This window comes from Sander vitreus, chromosome 10 (genome assembly GCF_031162955.1).
Source record: "Sander vitreus isolate 19-12246 chromosome 10, sanVit1, whole genome shotgun sequence".
Taxonomy (NCBI): domain Eukaryota; kingdom Metazoa; phylum Chordata; class Actinopteri; order Perciformes; family Percidae; genus Sander; species Sander vitreus.
The window spans coordinates 20,352,344-20,372,343 of NC_135864.1; the positions used below are offsets into that span (position 1 = coordinate 20,352,344).

The 20,000-nt window shown below is 40.3% G+C and overlaps 2 protein-coding genes across 2 annotated transcripts in view; one reads left to right on the forward strand and one right to left on the reverse strand.

Moving 5' to 3' along the window:
* Positions 1 to 3,317, reverse strand: part of uprt (uracil phosphoribosyltransferase (FUR1) homolog (S. cerevisiae)) — a 5,004-nt gene extending 1,687 nt beyond the window's left edge. Inside the window, exons 1-6 of the mRNA XM_078260835.1 lie at positions 2,718 to 3,317; positions 2,106 to 2,148; positions 1,955 to 2,024; positions 1,666 to 1,728; positions 703 to 864; positions 1 to 34 (exon numbers count right to left, since the gene is read on the reverse strand). The exon at positions 1 to 34 is cut by the window's left edge and continues 65 nt beyond it. Of these exons, the coding sequence (XP_078116961.1) occupies positions 1 to 34; positions 703 to 864; positions 1,666 to 1,728; positions 1,955 to 2,024; positions 2,106 to 2,148; positions 2,718 to 2,977 (632 nt within the window). The 5' untranslated portion in view covers positions 2,978 to 3,317. The remainder of the gene's footprint in view (positions 35 to 702; positions 865 to 1,665; positions 1,729 to 1,954; positions 2,025 to 2,105; positions 2,149 to 2,717) is intronic.
* Positions 3,318 to 3,323: 6 nt separating this feature from the next.
* abcb7 (ATP-binding cassette, sub-family B (MDR/TAP), member 7) overlaps positions 3,324 to 20,000 on the forward strand; it is a 31,034-nt gene continuing 14,357 nt past the window's right edge. The window contains exons 1-8 of the mRNA XM_078260834.1: positions 3,324 to 3,503; positions 4,783 to 4,866; positions 4,949 to 5,026; positions 9,768 to 9,887; positions 13,863 to 13,995; positions 15,524 to 15,792; positions 16,456 to 16,544; positions 16,736 to 16,823. Of these exons, the coding sequence (XP_078116960.1) occupies positions 3,348 to 3,503; positions 4,783 to 4,866; positions 4,949 to 5,026; positions 9,768 to 9,887; positions 13,863 to 13,995; positions 15,524 to 15,792; positions 16,456 to 16,544; positions 16,736 to 16,823 (1,017 nt within the window). The 5' untranslated portion in view covers positions 3,324 to 3,347. The remainder of the gene's footprint in view (positions 3,504 to 4,782; positions 4,867 to 4,948; positions 5,027 to 9,767; positions 9,888 to 13,862; positions 13,996 to 15,523; positions 15,793 to 16,455; positions 16,545 to 16,735; positions 16,824 to 20,000) is intronic.

Genomic DNA, 20,000 nt, shown 5'->3' on the forward strand with positions numbered 1-20,000 from the left:
ACCCTCACCGCCTCAATCACAGTATTCCCGGTACCTGCAGACACAGACCATTTAAGGTTTGAAATTTGTCTCACATTCAAATGTTTAAAAAAATGTCACTTTATTTTCAGAAAAGAAAATGTGTTAATTTAAAACTTGGTTAGTAATGCAACATCATTTTGTATTTATTTAAAAAGGGCTATTATTTGACTATTTGCATAAGGTTAACATCTGAAAAAGGTACTGAGCTGTGTGCTGATCGTTCGCATGTATCAGTGTAACCATATGTTACATCACTGTGACATAATAAAAACATACATTCAAACTGGCTTGGTCCCCATCATATTTTCCTTTAAAAAACAGAGCAGAAAAATGCTGCTTTGTGACATTGGGGAACCAGGGCTATTAAGATACTATTTTTGTTGGACCTCATTATGCTATTCAGCAGCTTGGTGGCTATCTCCCAGGCAGTGTATAATTTCCCCCATGAGAGCTATAATTATCAGAACAGTGCAAATGGGCCGGTATGATGTGGAAATGCAGACTTGGCGCTGAAGGTCAACTGAAGGGAGTTTTCTCAAAATGAATAAATACATAAAACCTTTTTTTTTTTTTTTTTTTACATTTGCAAAAAATTGACATCTCTTGACATTTGCATGCTACTGAGGGCGGTAAACCAGAGTCATCAGGAAGCTAAACTGTGCTCAGCCCTGTGTTACTTACTAAGGATGGGGTACATGAGCAGCACTTTTCTTCTGTACACATCTGGAGGAAACTTGGCATAGTAGACCTTGGCTTTCTGTGTCTCCTCATCACTCTGGATGAGGATCTTGCCAATGCGGATGGAGCGGCAGCAGTCCCGCAGACCCTGCTCCATGGCCTCACCTGTGGGGGAACACACAGAACACGTTGTGTTTTGTTGTATAATTACATTAACATCCACAGAACACACCGGACTCACCATATAAAAAGAGAAGTATTACAAAGGTACAGTAGCCTGGATGTGCCAATCTGAAGAACAAATGTGCTAAAATTGCTGCTTTTCTGGGATGCTGTTGTGTCACTGAAAAATAGAACAGCATTGTATACTGACACATTGATAAGCCTCAACCCACGAGGACGTGTGTCAAGATGCCACTGTTGTGTTGACTAGACAGGAAATGTGTTTTGACTCGCATCCTACGCTGCCGATGTGTGTTGCCTTTAAGAAGTAGTTTATGAGCTACACTATGTGTCCAACAGGCCTACGTTTCACATTTTCTGTCCGAACATGACAGACACACAAGGATAATATAGGGTTTGCAAAAAGTGCTTTGGGTTTTGCGTTTTACAGCGATAAGACTCTCATTAAATTTGACGAAGAAAGAAAGTGAGAGCCGCTGACTGCGATGCCTTCAGAGAACATGTTCGGCAAAGTACAGAATGGCCCCATGTAACATGGTTCTATTATATTATTTTGTATTAAAATGATCAGTCAATTTCTTTGAGAGAAAAGTACTGACTGCTGATAAAAAAAGCAAATGATCCAGAGCACACAATAGCCTGACCTGATGAATAGGTGCAGAATAGACTGTCCAGCACGAGGGCACAGTCGGCACAAATCACATATGCATGGAAGACGTGATACATGCCCTTACAAAGGAGGTACTCTAATTTGGTAGATGTGCTATGGCAGGTTTAACTTACCACTCCTCATTATGCTGACTCCACAGTTGCCTCTTTCAAACTTGACACCTTCATACTTGTACCCTGAGGGGCAAAATGAAGTAGGAACATTCACAAATGTAGCTGCTCTGAACAAGTCCACTATACATGCTGGAGGTAAAACACTGGATGGGAGCATTGCACTTATTTTTGCATTTTTGTCATTATAATTTCTAAACTCTTAAATGGATCTTAAATGTTGCAATTCTGATTATGTGACCAACCTTTAAACCTAAATGTTGACTTGGTTATAATAGCAAGAGACCCTCACCTGTTGGCGTGGTCACAGTGCACTCTGAGTACGGGAGCTGATTCAAACCCTCTTCAACTACTAGTCGGATCTATCGTTGGAGAAAGAAAAAGCTTACAGTTTGTAGCTTGTAAACATGCACGTCGTATGTAATGTTAAGTCACAATCTTACCAATCGATCAGCACAAAACACAAAGTCTCCTCTGCTGGTTGTCCTGAAAATGTTAATATAAACATTTGATTAGATACTTCAGAATGTACTTTTCAATAGGAATGCACCAATCCCACTTTTTCCTCTCCAGTTATGATACATAAATGTATGGTATTGACCGATACCGGGCACTGACCCTATATCAGTGTCCTCTTTCAATTTAATAAACTTGACCTCACAGTGTGGAAGTGATTAGGATCATTCCTCTACATGTAAGGTAAAATGGGGCAGTAGCTACACAAAACTTCTTAACAATGAGTGGAGATGTTCATTCACTAATATTCTTTTGATGCTTCTGCAAAATGTTGGCAAGACAGTTGGATTGAAGAGGTTAAATTGGACCAGTCACATACCTCTATTATCAATACCAATGTTTTATTAGGTCAGCATCAGTTCACAACTTTACACAAACCAGCAGACATATATATTATTCAAAATTAGGACCAGAAGACATATAATTTATGGCACTAGACTGTAGGATTCCAGTTATGATACAGCTTAAATGTTGCCTTTTCCTATAATTAAAGGCTGCTTAAATATTAAATGCAATAAGATAGAAGAGTAGGGACTCACTTGTCTCTGATTATAGTCTGTAATTCACGGATCTGGTCATTCAGAGGGAGCAGTTTAAGCTGAGGTCCCAGGTTATCTTGGCCAAGTTGTATGGTGGCATCAGTTGGTTCAGAGTCTGACAGCAATGCAGGCACATTGCTACTACTACTACTGCTGCTGGTGCTGCTGCTGTTGTTGTTGTTGTTTGCAAATCGTACTTGCTTCATTGGATGCTCCTGGCCAGTGTTGACATTGTTCAGTTGCTGATTGTGGCATGGCATCCTGAGTGCGAGGGGTTTCTCTTAAAATTATACTAAAGCCGGACAGCGTTTCTTGACAAAGTGATCCAGTTGAACCACTGTCTGACAAAGACAACGTGTCCTTCCTTTAGCTTCGACTGCTGTTTTGAAGTGAAAATTTCCGAGTCACGCAGCTAACGTTACCGCATACAGACTGCCCATTAGGACCACATTCACACAAACCTTTAGATACTCAATCGCGTCGTGTTAAAAACAAAGTAGCAGCTGCTATTTCTTCAAAAATGTAGTGTTAATTAAAGCTATTTGCGTGCTAAGATGTACCACTGACAGCGTTGCTTGAAGACCGGATATGACGTATCCGGCGTGTTGACCGCCTTCCTCATTCGGCAACATGGCGCCGATGATGCTAACGTTGAAATCCGGCTTTCACTTTCAAAGACGAAAATTAGCGCTTCTCCTTCGACAAACGAGCTCATATCACATTTGGAATAAAACTCGCCCTGAAAACGGGACGGAACATAGACGCCAAAGTAACGTTACATATCTGGTGAGTGAGGAGTCTGCTGGCTGGAAAGGACACAGTGGTTTTGGTGCGACAGTCACCACACACGCAAGGGCAGAGATCAAAAGTGTTTAACTTTTAGGGAAGTTAGATTATATGATTTGTTTAGTTTGTTTGCAAGATGTCATGTAAATATAATGTTAGTCAATTAACTGCTAACTTAACGTTGAACGACAGCTAGCTAACTAGCGTTAACTAATTAGCCAACCGAATGTTAACTAGTTGCGTTATCTATGTTAACATTAGCGTTATTGAACACCATGGTAAACGGTTAACGTCACAATAGGGTCTGCAGTTTGTCCTTTAGATTTGACCGTATGCTAAGTGAACAGATTTTATCACAATTCACAGTCTGCTTGAAACTGTCACTATTTACCAAGCTAATGGTGTAGCATGTCAGTGGTCTGTCACGCGTTGTAAGTGCCGAAGAGTCAGTAAATGTTAGATAAGACTGTATGTTTGTGCCGCCCGGGGGGGCTAACGTTAACTAATGTTACTGTCATCAACATTGTTTGACAGCTTTACTTTTCAATAAGTCAGCTGCCACTTTTATAGGTAACGTTACATCTTGCTACAACTGATGCAGTCTGACATTCATACCTTCATCAAGGTTAACATTATAATGTTCAGTTTTTTTGTTACTAACTATTTGCTACTAACTATTGGTTTATCTTAATGTTATACTTATGGTTTACTTAATAAACTGACTGTAACTAAACGAGATTAGTAGCATTTCTGATGTAAGGTTACAAACAAATCACACATTTACAATTAATGTATGAAATACATCTGTTTGTATGACATTGGCATAAGTACATAGCCTGTACAATTGCTGTCTATTAAATTATGCTTTTCTCAAATAAGTTGTGTGTACAGTATTTGTTTACATAATGTGCTAGGTCATTATAGATAAGAGGATGTGTTGCAATGGTAGTGTCCTCAAGGAGATAAAAGTACCTAATATTGGCCCACCCCACTCATATCACCAATAGAAATATGTCTTTATACATGTAGTTACAACACAGGGTTAGTGTAAACTCAGTATGCCTTATCTTAAACCACCCACTATATATAAATAAATATATATATATATATTTATTTTATTTATGTTTGTATTGGAATTGAATGTGTTTTCAGTTTATTTTACCTTTTGTTATTTTGTTGTTCCTCATTGTGTTTGAGTATTAAAACATCCATAAAAATGAATCAGCAGAAATTAGAAACATCAGTTAAATAAGACTCCTATGTTTTTCATACGTTTCAGCTGAGTTCCCCTCCACACCTACGAACAGCAACATGGACTACAAACAGGGTCGAAAACAATCGTCGGATTTTGGAGGCAGTAAAAGTAAGTATGTTTAAGAAATAATTGTGAATCGTGTCTGTTATCAAAATCAAAGGTATTATAACAACGCATGATGTTTCCACAGCATTTGCAGATTACAGACAAAAGAACATGTTGGCACGGAAATGCAGGAGGAAAGCTGAATGCAGATCCAAAAAATGTGGTGAGTAAAGTACCTTCTTTTAGTCTTTGATCATTGGATCTTCTTTGTGCTGCTATCTTTAAGGACCAATTTTGCACACTAAACAAAGAGCACATGTGAATTGAAAATAATGCAGTGAACTTAGCTAATGAATATTTTCAGTATTGATTCATCTTAGGGCTGTCAATGTTGCATCAACTGTCGTGATTAATCGCCATCGTCCATAGTTAACACGCAATTAATTGCAAATTACAGGGTTTGTACGGGTGCTTGAAATCCTTGAAAATGCTTGAATTTTGATGTTGTGTTTTCAAGGTTTGAAAAGTGCTTACATTTTGGATAAAATGCTTGAAAATGCTTGAAATTTTAACTGTATTTCTTTCACAACAAATACCTATCTGACTGAATAGTTTGTTTATTAAATGGAGAAATAAAATGTTGGAGAGCCTAAAATGAAACCTGCTCGCTTGTGCATGTGTGACTGCGATCTGCCAGTCTATTTCCATGTGTGACTCCGCCCCCATGAAACCACTACTGCACCATGCCGGGAGGTTGTCGTTTCAATGAGCATTGTGTGGAAGATGAAAAATACAAATTATGGATTAAATGGGGACAAACCTCACGAGTTGCCTCTTGTAAAGTCTGCAAAAAAGATGTGCAGCTTTTCACAATGGGCGAGTCTGCGCTCTCGAGTCACATGAAGGGTAAGCCATAGACTTTTCAAGTAAGCCAACTGAAGTAGCCTACTGTACCCTTTTACTGTCTATGTACTGCACACGTTAGCGCCTATTTGTTTACCCTAGTAACTGCTAGCTAGGAATTTGCAGGATAAGTGACTGAGAGTATTCATAGGCGCCGATTTATGTTTTCCTCCGTGGGTGCTCACAGGCGCACGCCCTTTAAAAAAAAAAAAAGGAGTCAAAAAATTTTTGCATTTCAGAACCTTAGGAAATGGACAGCGGCCGACATGAACACACCCGCCTATTAACTCTATAATTAAGCCGTAAAGTAGGCTATCTTTCAATTCAGGACAGCGCCACTTCTCACAAATACAGATAGGATTGGAGATGAAAAGTTTAACTGACATGTAACCGCGATCAGCTTCGTGGGAAATTAAGAATTAAAGCCACCGACATAACCAATCACACTATGCAATGTTTAATTTTAAATGAATGTAGCCTACTGGCAGTCTGGCACACCTGGGTGCTCACGGTATCGGCGCTTATGCTTGGTGTGATAATGTAATGTCAGTCCTTCCAGAAAAATGCGGAGTTTTTTTGTGATTGTTGCGAGCAAAAATCCTTGATTATGCGGCACGCTTTCTTAAAAAATGCGATGGAATATGCGGGATATTTATGCAATTTTATGCGATGAAATTGCGGGAACCTGCAAAAACTGCGGTTTCATCTTGGCTTCATCGCAGGGTTTGCAGCTTTTCAAACGTTTACTTCATAACGTCACTTCATAACGTCACTTCATAACATTCCCATGGCAACAGGGGAAAATGGCTGCTCTTGTGTGAGGTAAACGCAACATTTTTCAACTTTCTGCTAAGATATATGTGACTTTTTTGCATCGAAAATGTGGGGATTATGAAATCATGCAAGCCCTGCATATTTTGCGTGGAAATCGGCGTGGATATTTGAAAAAAATGCGGCATTGAATTATGCGATCGCATAAATCGCGTTTTTCTGGAGGGACTGTGATGTTAGTATTGCATGTCCGTTATGGCACGTTCATTTGTGGAATATGCAGTGAACAGAGCCAAAGTTACATCACTGTAACGTTAACTACCCGCAAATTAAAACCCAGTGTTAAAACGTTAGCCCAGTGCATAACAACAATCGTTGATTGCTGAACAGAAATCATGTCAGATTGAGTGTCATACAAGTAGCCTACTGTAAGGTTGAGGATGGCCTTATGCAATCTTTACACTGCTCTATTCCAGTCGATAAATGTATATGTCTTGGCAATGAAATACAATTTTTCCCAGTTAATATAGGCTATTTATCAGGCAGGTGCCTGTGCGCTGTCAGAGTCTTCTGGGATAAAATGGAATTACAGGTTGTTGTTGCACTGTCTCGGATTTTGTTCAAACCTTGTCAAGAATGTGTCCCTAAACCAAGGCCTGTAAAATATTTTGTTCAAATCCTATGTCTTCATATTTTCAGCCCTTGAAATTACTTCATCACATTATCTGGGAAGCAATATTTGGACATTAATATAATGAAAAGTATTATTCATAGGCAGCCCAAACTTTGTAGGGTGGAAGACAAACATGTCAATATGACTGAACCATTACAAGTTTGTACGGCCTGCCCTAGATTTGGAAAAAAGTGTGAAAAGACATTTAGGGTAGCATAAACTCTGAGCAAAATCTAAGAGGGTGCAACAACTGTTTTCCTGGATTTTGTCTGATTTGACACAGAATGACCCAGCTGCATGTCATTTGGCTCAAATCCTCCCACTCAGTGCTCCTCTCCATAGCTGTCTTATGTTATGTTATGAACCATGAAGAGATTAGAAAGTCTACTTAAACAGTGATTTACATTTTGAAAAATAAAGCTTAAATATCTGATCCTTCTGCTATTACGAAACACAATTTTGGCTGTTTATAGCATATCTCTTTTAATGTGATTTAAAAACACTAAATAATAATTTTGGCTATGTATTGGTATGTAATTTACGGTGGTGTAAGGTGCTGGGAAAAGCTTTACAATGGCCCTTGAAAGTGCTTGAATTTGACTTTGTAAAAGGTGTACGAACCCTGAAATTAATCTTTAATTTAATCTGTTCTAAATGTACTTTAAAAGGGATTTTCTTTTTATAGTATATATATTTAAAAAAAAGTTTTCAATGCTCTTATCAAAATGGGAGTGGACAAATATGCTTGCTTTATGCAAATGTTGATTATTATTGCAACAATCCAAAACTGACAAATACTGTCTAGAATATTCTCCACAATATCTGTAACACTAGCCTGACAAGACAGACCCACATCAAGATGTTGGGTCTGGGAACTCACCATTGGCAAGGCTCAATCCGAGGGGCGGGATAAGCGGTTGTCTTTCAAATTCCCTCTGCACGCAATAGGATAGCGCTACAACCAACCAGAGCAACGCTAGTTGATAGATTAAACGTTTGCCGTATCTGGTCGGCAAAACTCCGAACACATCTTCCTTTTTTAAGAATGACTTCAGTGCCGTTCTTTTCTCAAAGAAAAGCTTAACTCCGAGTCTTCCAGACTCACGGCCAAAGCCGATTCAAAAGACCGCTGTTCACCAGCAGCAGCAGCCATCTTCTTTGTTTTCAAGTAGCAGGGAATTCACGCGGAACCGTCGCAACTCTGCCGTTATTATGTTAAGCCCGCCCACCGACTCTATACACGATGTGATTGGCCGGACTAGAGTTTCGCAAGCCAACGGAGAGTTGCTAGACTGACCCTGGCTGCAAATTACATTTGCTGCCGCTAGGGTGCGTGCTCAAACAATATGCTGAAAGCATAAAATGCCAAACTCAAGCCCATCAAGCAACAACAGATTCTTTCAGCCATGTGGGGTGGCTTTTGTGCCATTGGAGTCGTATAAGATTTCTACGGCTGATATATTTATATATGTATTAAGGTATTTTAATAAAATTTGAAATACACCATAATTTCTCCCTTTATACCCTTTCAAACTCACTACAAAAGTATTCCTCACTCACATGACAACTGATAACGGTCTAATTCCTGGGGTCAATTTTGGAATCTTAAAATTAGGTTGTGGACCAGGAACATTTAAAAAAAATCCTCGTGTAATCGATTAATGGACTGTTTTTTTTTTAAGCACTACAGTGGGAATCTCCTTTCTCTTCACATGATCAGTGAAATTGTCATCCCAGATATATAGTACATGGATTTTACCAAAACTGTATTATTATTTATCTTTGTCTTTACTCAAGTCCTCTTTTTTGGTCTACAATATGAAAGAGTTAACATCTGAAAGCTGGGTCTGACTTTAACTATTTGTATAAATAACAAAAACAAACTATAATCATGTTAAGCTAACAGGCTTAACTTGATTAAATTAAATTCAACCCAGGTACTGTTATTATACATTACCTGGTCTCTCCTCCCCATATAGTAAAGGGACTTTACTAGTGCATTCAACTGTTAATGTTACTCCTCTCTTTGGAGTGTCACACACTGCTTCATTGTATATGATTAAAGGCAGGTGTTGGGCACAGTTTCACTGTAATTTGCTTGGAGGCTCTGCCATACAGCAGCGCTGTAACATGGTGCCACCATATTGAGTGGATTAGAGGAATTACTGCATATTCTTTGGCCCGTGCAGAGTCCCTGTGGCAGGTGTGTGGTGGAGTGTGTGTAAACAGCCATGTTGGCACCAGTGTGCTCTCAAACTCAGCTGGGATGACAGCCCAGGTGTCTCCTGGGACTTGTAGTGTCAGACTGGACCCCCGGTCCACCTGGAGACTCTGCTGTTGTTGCTACTCCCAGGTCTCCCAAGAGACTCCCATTGACATTTGATGTTCCGTGCGTCTGGCCAGACAGCCATCTTAAGATTATTTTGATTGTCACACTGAAATCAAAATGCAAATTAGTTGCCAATATTGGCAAACATAAGGTAGGTCTGAAAGTTGACATTGTAGTATAGTAATTTAAATACTATTTTGCTTTGTATCTTACAGGACATGCATGTTTTATCAGACTAATGGTATTCTGATCTAAGAAGAGGCATTTTGTTTGTTTTCTTCTCCACAGCTGAACGAGGTGAATTCATCCCAGATCCTGTCTGCAATGCTGTCTTACGTGTGGCCAAAGAATAGACCAGACCTGCGGGCCCGTGTTGCCATCTCTCTGGGCCTCCTCGCTGGAGCCAAGGTATGTTTACAGACAATGTCATTTGTATGAGTGGTTAATTACTATTTTACTTCTTTTTGGTCATATAAAGCTATATTTTGATTTGTTTGATCAGCGATACGCAGTGTTGTTTATACATATCGCACAACTGAAGATATTTTTATTGGAAGTCCAGTTGTAACTTTAAGGAAGAGGCTCCTGTCCCTTTTTCATATTTATCCTTGGTGACACTGAGTCTTACTTCTGCTTTCTGTTTGGTTGATTTCTTCCACCCTGCAGTAAAACTTTCTAACAATAGTTAATGCTCTTCCTGATTACATTAGGACCAGTTTTTCTTTAGATACAACTTGGTCAAGCTGAAAGACTGAAGCAATATTAAAAGCTTGTTGATTCACAGGTTTGGCTTAAATTCTCTCTTCTCTTTATTAAAAGTACATCATAATATTTGATTAGTGTTTAATCGAGAATATATTAATATTAAAACGGCTAAGACAAGAGAAAAAAGCAAATACTGTATCTCACTACATGATCCGAATACTGATTTAAAGCTTAGTATGCAACTATTTTATATTAATGAATATTCGTTATATATTCAAGCCATTGCCAAATAAGTTGATGCAAAGCTAAGCTTATCAAAGCCTATCAGCTCCACAAAACTCTCTTTGTATTTCTCAGTATGGCCATGTTTACAAAATGGTGTAGTGCGGTGACATTCGCACTCAGCAGCTCGAGTGATGCATTTTACGTCACCGCTGAGGAAGGACAACAGCAGCGTTCAGCTTTGGAGACGAAGAGGACATAAACATTACAAGATAATGACCTCTTCTGATGAGTCTATCATGTTTTTTTTAATCCTCCGTGTCCTCATTGATTTGAGGGAATAAACTCCCAGCAAATGTGTGGAGGAGGGGTGGGGGTGGTGCACGATCAGCCAAGGCTTGTGTCATGTGGATGCTGCGACAGTGTTGTTGTCATTACTTAGAATCCCTCATGGGGGCGACAGAAACTACAAACTATAGCTTTAAAGCAATTAAGAAAAATTTAAGACAATAAAAATAAAAATATTCCTAACCCCACCCAAAAATGCTGCTATTGTTCTTTAAGACAGTGGTTCTCAACCTGAGGGTCGGGTTCCCCAAGGGGGGGTCACAAGATAATTTCCAGTGGTCACCAGATGGTTGTGGAGAAGAAAAAAATAATAATTCTCTTTAGACTGGAGAATGGTTAAAACATTACTGTGTGAGTTTGGTACCTTTTTTATGTTAAATTCAGTGCTTAATTTGTAAATCAGGAGGACATGGAAACCCCCCCCCCCTCGTTATTGTTGAGGGGGGTGGGGGGGTCCATGAACACCAACCTGATTATTCTGGGGAGTAGCGACTCGACCACTGCTTTAATACACAGGAACGTACGTTGCTAACATCTGACTGTGTCTATGCTACTGACTATACTGATGCTTTTGACAGTGTTAAAGGTAGAAAAGAAACTGATGTGGACTCACCCCTGCGTGAAATGATTGCAGACAAGTGCTGCCCTTAGCTAAGTTACTAGCTTTGTGGTAACTTAAATTACATCCTCCAACCTTCATTCATTATCCATTTCCACAGTTTTAGAGTCTGTCTTGCATGCTCATTTTAATTTGTCCCTATTTTGCAAGAAAGTGCAAAAGTGATGCATCATAGAGAGTTTTAGTAGAAGGAAAGGTAAAAGTAAAATGTATAGTGATGCAGTGAAGCAGCGCATCCTTTTTCAAAGCGAAAGAGTGAAGTGACAATACAAGGTTTCCGCTGACGTCAATTAATCCCACAAGATTGTGGTGTCAGAGATCAATCTTTTAAGTTCATACCTTCTCTGAAAGAAGTGTAAGGAATCAAAACAGGATGCCAGTGTTCAACCAAGAAGTTGAAAACACATTTCTCACTAACAACACTAACTCATGTTTTAGGAGAAGGCTGCAGCATCACTCTGGTGTAGAGAACCTGGTTCACTACTAGTTCAGGCAAAAATGTCTGGTTTTATTTGTCAGTGGCTTTGTAGTTTTCCACTGGCACTGCTGCTGGAAGACATGATTGATATACATGAAAAGTAGGGCCCAGCCGATATGGGCTTTTTTAGGCCAATATTGAATTTTAGAGGGGGAAAGACTTTAGAACTGGAATAAAAATAGACCTTTTCTGTGTTGATTTTGCACTGATATGACGAAGGTACTCAGAAATAACTTTATTAAAGAATATTTAATGTTATTAGACATTATATATGCAATACATCGACCAATTCTAGAAATTAAGAGAATGAAGAACTTAAAACTAATTAAACATCATGTTCAGCTTCAGTCAATTGCAGATACAAATTGGTCGACTCACACTTCGGTAAGATGCTCTGAAGTTGCTGGGAGTTGGCGGCTCACACAGTATTGCATTCATGAGCTGCAGTATTTATTTTGGTGGAAAACCCTAGAGGGGGAAAAGCAAACAGACATTTGTTTAAAAAAAACAAAACAAAAAAAAAACCGGTTAGTGCGTCACTATTCTGCAGTTATTCAGTTTAAGACTACATATAACACAATTTTGAATACTTAATTGTTTTTTGACATAAGGAATAGTGGATGGTATACATTTGAGGTATTGACTAGTCACACCAGGACATGAATCAGGCGTCTGGTCTTCCAGGATAGCCATAGCCAGTGTTTCTAGGTCAAGAAAAACCAGCAGGGCTGAACATTTCACACATGATGGTTTCTGAACTGCTGTAGGGTCTGTTGACTCTTTCATCATGGCTTTACAAACTGCTTACGTCAGCTTGTTGTTCTTCTTTTATGGTACAGTGTAATATAATTTTAGTAAAGGATGATGCCAAAACACAGAAATACAATGCATTGCATTGGTCTAATTTGTTAAAATATTTGTAATCAGAAATACCTTCTCACGTAATCTAACGTCTCTGCTTTGACCACCAGTTACACAAGCACACACCATTGGTTGTGACACTGTGTAAAGAACCTGTGTAAAACTAAAAACTGTGCTTTTGCAATAATAAGCATCAATCAGTGCATAATGTATTTCCTTAGAGAGAGAGAGAGAGAGAGTATTTGCTAATTCATGATAGCCTGAAGCCACTTCTCCACTACTTGCTACTATATCTTTATTATCTCTATTATGAGATGACATATCGCCAGGTACAGATTGACATAGTGTTGATTTAATTTCCAGTTTGCTGTTAATGGATTAAAAGAGCACACCCAACCTTATCATGTATTAGTGGTAAAATTGAGGACGTGTTTTGGCCCCTTGATAATAATCCCAGGCTATTTTTGTGTCATGTTCTGTTGTCTTGGTAGCAAATATATTGTTTTTACCTTGAGGGGCTCAGAGGACTTCTATTGTCTGAGTAGTATACCCAAGTGTATGAAGCAAAAACCCTGGGGATGTAGCTTTTGCAGTATAAATGGTGCATTATTAGGTGTCATTTTACATTAGCACGGTCAACAGGGGTTTTTTTATACTCTGTTTTTTATGTAATTGCTTTTACTTTTATTTTAGGAGTAAAGGAAAAAAGAAAAAAGCCCTACCCTGTGGCAGAGGTTCAAATGAAATGGGTTTCAAATGAAAATATTCTGCTGTGTTCTCTTGCTGTCTTAATGTGCAGCGGAGGAAGCTAGTGAAGCTAGCCAGCACAACCAGTCAAGAAGAATACACACTCACACAGAATACTATATTTATTATAATTATTATACATTATGTGCATGCATATCCATAATTGCACCTGAATGGGTAATATTGGACTTTTACTACCTAACAATAGTGGAAATCCATCTTTCTAAGCACATGGGGTGCACATACATACACACACACACACACACACACACACACACACACACACACACACACACACACACAAAGCGGTACTACAGAGGACTAGCAAAATGTCACAGGACTACATTGAGCATGTCTTTTTTCTCCTCCTCTCTTAATGTTTCCTCCTTCTCTGCCTTTCCAGATAACCAATGTGACGGTGCCCTTCATGTTTAAGTATGCAGTGGACGAGCTTAACCAGATGTCGGGACACATGCTGAACCTGAATGACGCGCCAAGCACTGTGGCTACCATGGCAACGGCCATGCTGATTGCCTGTGAGTCCCAGGCTTGTATTGCACTAGCAGGTGCCGCGCTCATCAGAGGGGACTGTGGGACTGCCTATTATCTACAGGCTGACCTTTCCCAACACATTCATATCAATGTGGCTCCTTCACATTATTTACATCATGCACTCCGTTCTGCGTCTGAGTTCACTTCTGTCAGTCCTTGCGGCCCTCTTGTGCGCACTGACGACTTTGCAGTATGATACCTTTGTGCTCCCAAGGCAAACAGAGCTGGATACATTTTTAAGCAGTGGGAAAGAAATTGCTAATGTCCTTTTTGAAAGTGGTTGGATATATTTTTTTGCGTTATGCAAAGGCCAAGGATGTTTATTTCACTTCATCCCTTGAGGGCACTCCTTTGTCCAAATGGCCCCTGCGAATACAAGAGGGGTCAGGGATGACATGTAGTGTGAATGTCAAGTTCCTTCCTGCTTAGAGTATTTTTTGCTGTGAGCTGCTGATGAGGAGCAAAAATAAATAAATATTGTGAACCTGACACCCACTGCAAGTCACTCTGGCCTTGAGTGAGATCAGCTCGGATGCAATGTACACTTAGTTCTGTAGCCACTTATTTTAATAAGCCCACTTAGGTCTTGCACACTAATGCTGCCTGTCGAATAATTGGAGCACATGAACAGGACTCCAGACTGGACATATTAAGATGACAAGGAAGAATGAAGGGGATGCTCTTAAAGAAAGGAAATTAAATTTTTTTTGTTCTTCTTTGCAACACTCGAGGCCTGGTACTTGGAGTCTGTGGTGACGGGTGTAATTTGGCTGAAAAGGTTGCACAGTGCTCATCCTACCTTGTCAGATGTGGACACGTTCATTAGATGAGCATTCCTATTTAACGCCACATTACAGCCCCATGAAGACCAGCAGACAGAGCGATTATTACCCTGACTTTGGTCTCCACAGACAAGTCATCTATTCACACAAGTCGGGGAAATCGCCACAGAAAGGCCTCGTGTCATTCAAACACAGTATTAATTTGTGACAGTCATGCTATCCATCTGCTTGTATAACAGCTTATGAGAAGTGTAAGGGATCAAATAATTGACTTCCTTGGAATACGATTGGTGATTTTAACTCTTATAGAACTGCTTTGGTTTTTGCTGCACATCAGGTAGCTTCTCCAAAACACTCCCTATAATATGCAACAATAAAAATACCTTAAATAAAGGCTGTGTTGCTTGCATCCACCCAGCCAGACACAAGTCTAGACTCAGTGGTGAAATTAAGCCTGCTCATCGACTCAACTCAAAGTCAAATCTTTCTGTTACACTCTTAATCATTTATTAAAACCTCCTCCCCCTCTTCTAGTATTCTGCTCACACATGTAGCCCGCTCCCCGCCACACACACACTGAACACACTTCACTCACTCCCCCCCCAATGTCACTTTAGAACTACGTAACAGTCCTTAGTGTTTAGGATGAGGATATGTTCTTTATATCGCCCAGCCCCGCTGCTTATCCCAGCAGGTGTGCTAAATTCCCCCGTTTTCGCTGCTATTCCAGATGGCACGTCACGGGCTTGTGCAGCCCTCTTCAACGAGCTGAGGAACACAGTTTTCGGCAAGGTGGCCCAGAGCTCCATCCGACGAATCGCCAAGAACGTTTTCCTCCACCTGCACAATCTGGATCTGGGTTTCCATCTCAGCCGCCAGACAGGAGCTCTGTCCAAGGCTATCGACCGCGGCACACGGGGCATCTCATTTGTCCTTAGTGCACTCGTCTTCAATCTTGGACCCACAGTCTTTGAGATGATCCTCGTCAGTGGCATTTTGGTAAGTCTCATGGTGACATTCACGCACACTGATGCTAACCATAAGCTTAAACATTAATGGAGGATGCTACCAGAAACGCTTACAATTTTCTTCCTTTTATTTCTTGTTGCTGTTAACTGTTTCAGGCCTTAATGTTAGCACAGGACCTTCCATCACCTTGACACTCTTCAAAGCAGATTGTCCGGAAATTAATTTCGGGAATATTGTCTCATTTACATTCTAAATGGAATATGAATCCCCATGAACTTTTGGTGGCAACACACAGCCCATTAGCGTCAATGATGAATCCCAAAGCTTTGTAGCAGCTTAATGTCCTCCTGTGGAGTATGCCCCCCCTCCCCTCTTGGCCACCACCAAAAGAATGGCTCGTCTATAGTGTGGTACTATTATTCCATTCTGGACCATAATGTCAGCTTGCCTGTAATGAGGGCAAACTCCATTGCCCAAATAGCTAAAGCATTAGCATGATTAGTTCTTGTAGTTTCCCCTCCATTTGTAACACTCAATTTCATAGTGGAATGGTCAAAAACAGTACATTCTCAAAATGCCTTGTGACGCCAACGTAAGAGTCTGATGTGGTCACATGACTCTTTATCACAAAGACGTTAAGTCACAGAATGTAAAGGATGCTTTTGTTTTGTCTGTGCTTTTTTCTTTCTGCAGTATTACAAGTGTGGTGGACAGTTTGCAGCAGTGTCCTTGGGTACCTTATCAGCATACACCATCTTCACCATTCTCGTCACTCAGTGGAGGTAACAACAGAGATTTGTACTAGCCCTGTGTCTGGCTCTACCTCAATTGGTTTTTATTGCTTATGTGTGTTATCACTTGAAAAAGATTCAGTAAATGGTTTTGTGGCTGTCTGTGCTGACAGTAACAATGTTCACTCATAGGCTGACATATGTACTTAAAGTGTTGCGTGTACACATGTCCCTGCACACAGGACTCGTTTCCGGATAGAAATGAACAAAGCAGACAATGAAGCCGGCAACGCAGCTATTGACTCCCTCCTTAACTATGAGACTGTAAAGGTGAGATCCAACCCCCCACTCAAACACACATATACAGGCATACACACATACACACACCTCTTCTTTTTAGCTCCTCATCCCCACCCCCTTCCTTCATCAATCCTTCCTTTTTATCTCCTCCTTTCCAGTCTTTTTCTTCTATTTATTTCAGGCGCATTGACATGAAGAAATATTTACTCGTCTGTGATAATAGTGTTTCACTAGCATGATTGCCACTGTCAGAATTTGCCTTTTACTCGAACAAAAGATCTCTCCATGTCTCTGTCTCTCTTTCTCAGACTCTCACCACTTTCACACACAAACTCAAGCTAAAAATCGACTTTCTGAGTACCTTTCTAAATGTGAGGAGTGGAATTTATGGCTGAAAGGACTGAAAGTTTAAAAAAAAAAAAGCCCTTGCCAAACTGTACTATAGGTTTACTTAAAGGTTATCATATTCTCTCTAGTTATGATAAAGCAGTGTCATAGGCACCAATGTAGGCCTACATAAACCGGTTGGGAGTGCGGTAATGGAACCTGTTGTGATATGTCAAATGTTCAAATGCTGTAATATGATTATTGTCATAGTCAATAGACAATTGGCATTGATTATGAATATTCTACTTCCATATTGTCTGGTAGAGCTGTCAATCTTCCTCTATAATACCATTCGAATTTCATTTGTTATTTAAAAAAAATATTCTGCGGTCTGTTATTTCTTGATAACAGACCGTTGCTAAGTATAACACAACGTTGCCATGCATAGCAGAGCGCTGCCATGGACGCAGTTCTGTTCACTCTGGAGGACAGCTATCAATCCGCTGAAAGAAGTCCGGATAATTTATCAGCTGTGGCAAAAATTGGGGAAACGTGGATCAACTTCTGTCCTCCAATTCAAGCAACGACAGCAAATCTGTTGAGCGCCTGTCGCTACATCTTTATATACGGTCTATGATCGCTACGCAGTAACTTCAGCCCAAGGGACAATAACGCTAATTAGTTAGCTTAGCTACATTGCAACATGTTTAATGTTACAGGCGTGTCAACTGCAGCAACTGTGCAAAAAGGAAACGATGAAAATGAGGACATAAACGTCAACATAAATATTCCCAAAGAAGTTCCATTCACCTTGTCTTACTTCACCATCAACCGAAATGTTCAGTTTAATGTGAATTAGAGCAGCAGATAGCCCACTTGCTCACTACAACGCTTCAGCTAATGTTGTGTCAATTCCTGCAGTGATTAAAATTTGTCCACCTAGCTAGAGCTAGCGATAGCACGGCAGCACCCTATAACAGCCCGACTCATACAATATATGGCTACTACCACAGCCCGTAAAGGGAATAAAATGCGTGCCTGGACCGGTGGCTTTTGCCAGAAATGTATTCGCTGCAGGAGGGGGAGATACTGTGGTGTTGAGTGACAGACAGAGGGTTGCATTAAACAGCTACAGAGTTTACGTTGCTATGGACGCAGGATTCCAACCGTAGAGACGGAACGGACTATTTTATTTAGCGGAAGCAATACAGTCGTATTTAAATCAATAAACTCCTTTTTAAATCAATATTTTGTATCAAATTATTGATTTATTTGGTAAGTAGCCCTATAAACAGGCTGATTACCCTGTCGGGGTTGTATTCGCAATAACAACCGCCTCACTCTGCATTATCCCTTACGTACTACACTACTCGGTTTATGCACTGTCAATGCCATTATCAGCATGTGGTTGTTGTTACACATTCTGCCCACTAGAGGGACTTACAACATTAGTCTGGCTTTGAAGGTGACTACGTCATGGCATGCATTTCTGGCACGCCGCTTTCTGTTTACATTTTCCACCACGAACACACAGCGACAAACCAAAATCAACAGAGAACTCTGTAATGTAACATTATCTAACAAGTGTATTAAAGCAGCTCTGTTGTTAAGGCTAACGGTGTTCGGTTAGCACAATAACCTCATGTTAGAAATCACAGCCGAAACGATTTGTCATAAACTAATTAACAACAGTGTTAGCCACGATGTTAACAGCATAAATAACTAAGCAAACGGTGCTGTCACTACTATTTTAGTGATTTATAAGCAACCTGTTTCTTGCAGATTGTCACGTTACTGAGAATACAGCTGTTATAAGGTAACGTTAATATTAGGGATGCACCGAATCCAGGAGTTGGGTTCGGATTCGGCCCGAATATTGGGCTTTTTGACAGGGTTTGGTTTCTGCCAAACCTTAGAATTTTTTCCACCGAACCCTACGCTTGCACTACGCGTGCTACGCTGGTCGACGTGATGTAGGAGGACCGTTCAATGCAGTAGGCTGTGAGAAAGTGAAAATGGAACTCGCGTGCAGAAAAAGCACCCCCAGCCAAAAGAAGGCGACCCAAGCTGAGCCACACGCCCAACCCGCAATGCCGACGTGTCCCGGGGCGGCAAGGACCCCAAACAACATACAACATCGCCGCTGCCAAAACAACTGCGCATGAAACATCCAAAAGAATACCACCACGCATGAAGGAATCCACAGACAGCAGCCAAAATGCAGAAACTTCAGGTACGGCAAAGGAAAGACAGTCACAGCTAAAAACTTGTGTTAACCAGACAGTGCCTCTCCCGGGCTGTCAGCCATTCTCCCTACAGTGGGAGCGGAGCGACCGGCTGCTGCTCGTTAGCTAACGTTAGCTTTCTAATTTCACCCACCCAACATGCCTTCATCGTACACTGGTTAGCGGAAATTTGCCAGACAAAATTGTCACTCATCTGGCGAATGCAATGTGCTTTCCTACGAAAAGAGCGCGTGAATTCCACATTAAGTTGTTACATTTAGGGACTGTTCGTTATTTATTTAAGGGGCCACCAGAGGAGTTTTGGGATCTTTAGCCAAAAAAGACATGACCCTCCCCTCGCCAGTAAAAAAATTTCTATGACCCTCCAAAACGATTTGGAAAAAAGGCATGACCCTCCCCCAACAATTTATCAATACGTTCTGTACTGGTTTGCGTTTGGCAAATATATACAGATTTCCATTGTTTGTTTGTTTTTACAGCTATGACATATGAGACTAAACCTCTGCATTCTGATCTGACGCATCACACTCTTCTGTTATGGTGTGGTGGCCATTTCAGTAGATTTACTCACTAACATTGTTGTGGAAACAAAATAAGCAAGGAAACTAAATGCACACTTCCTGCATTACTGCAT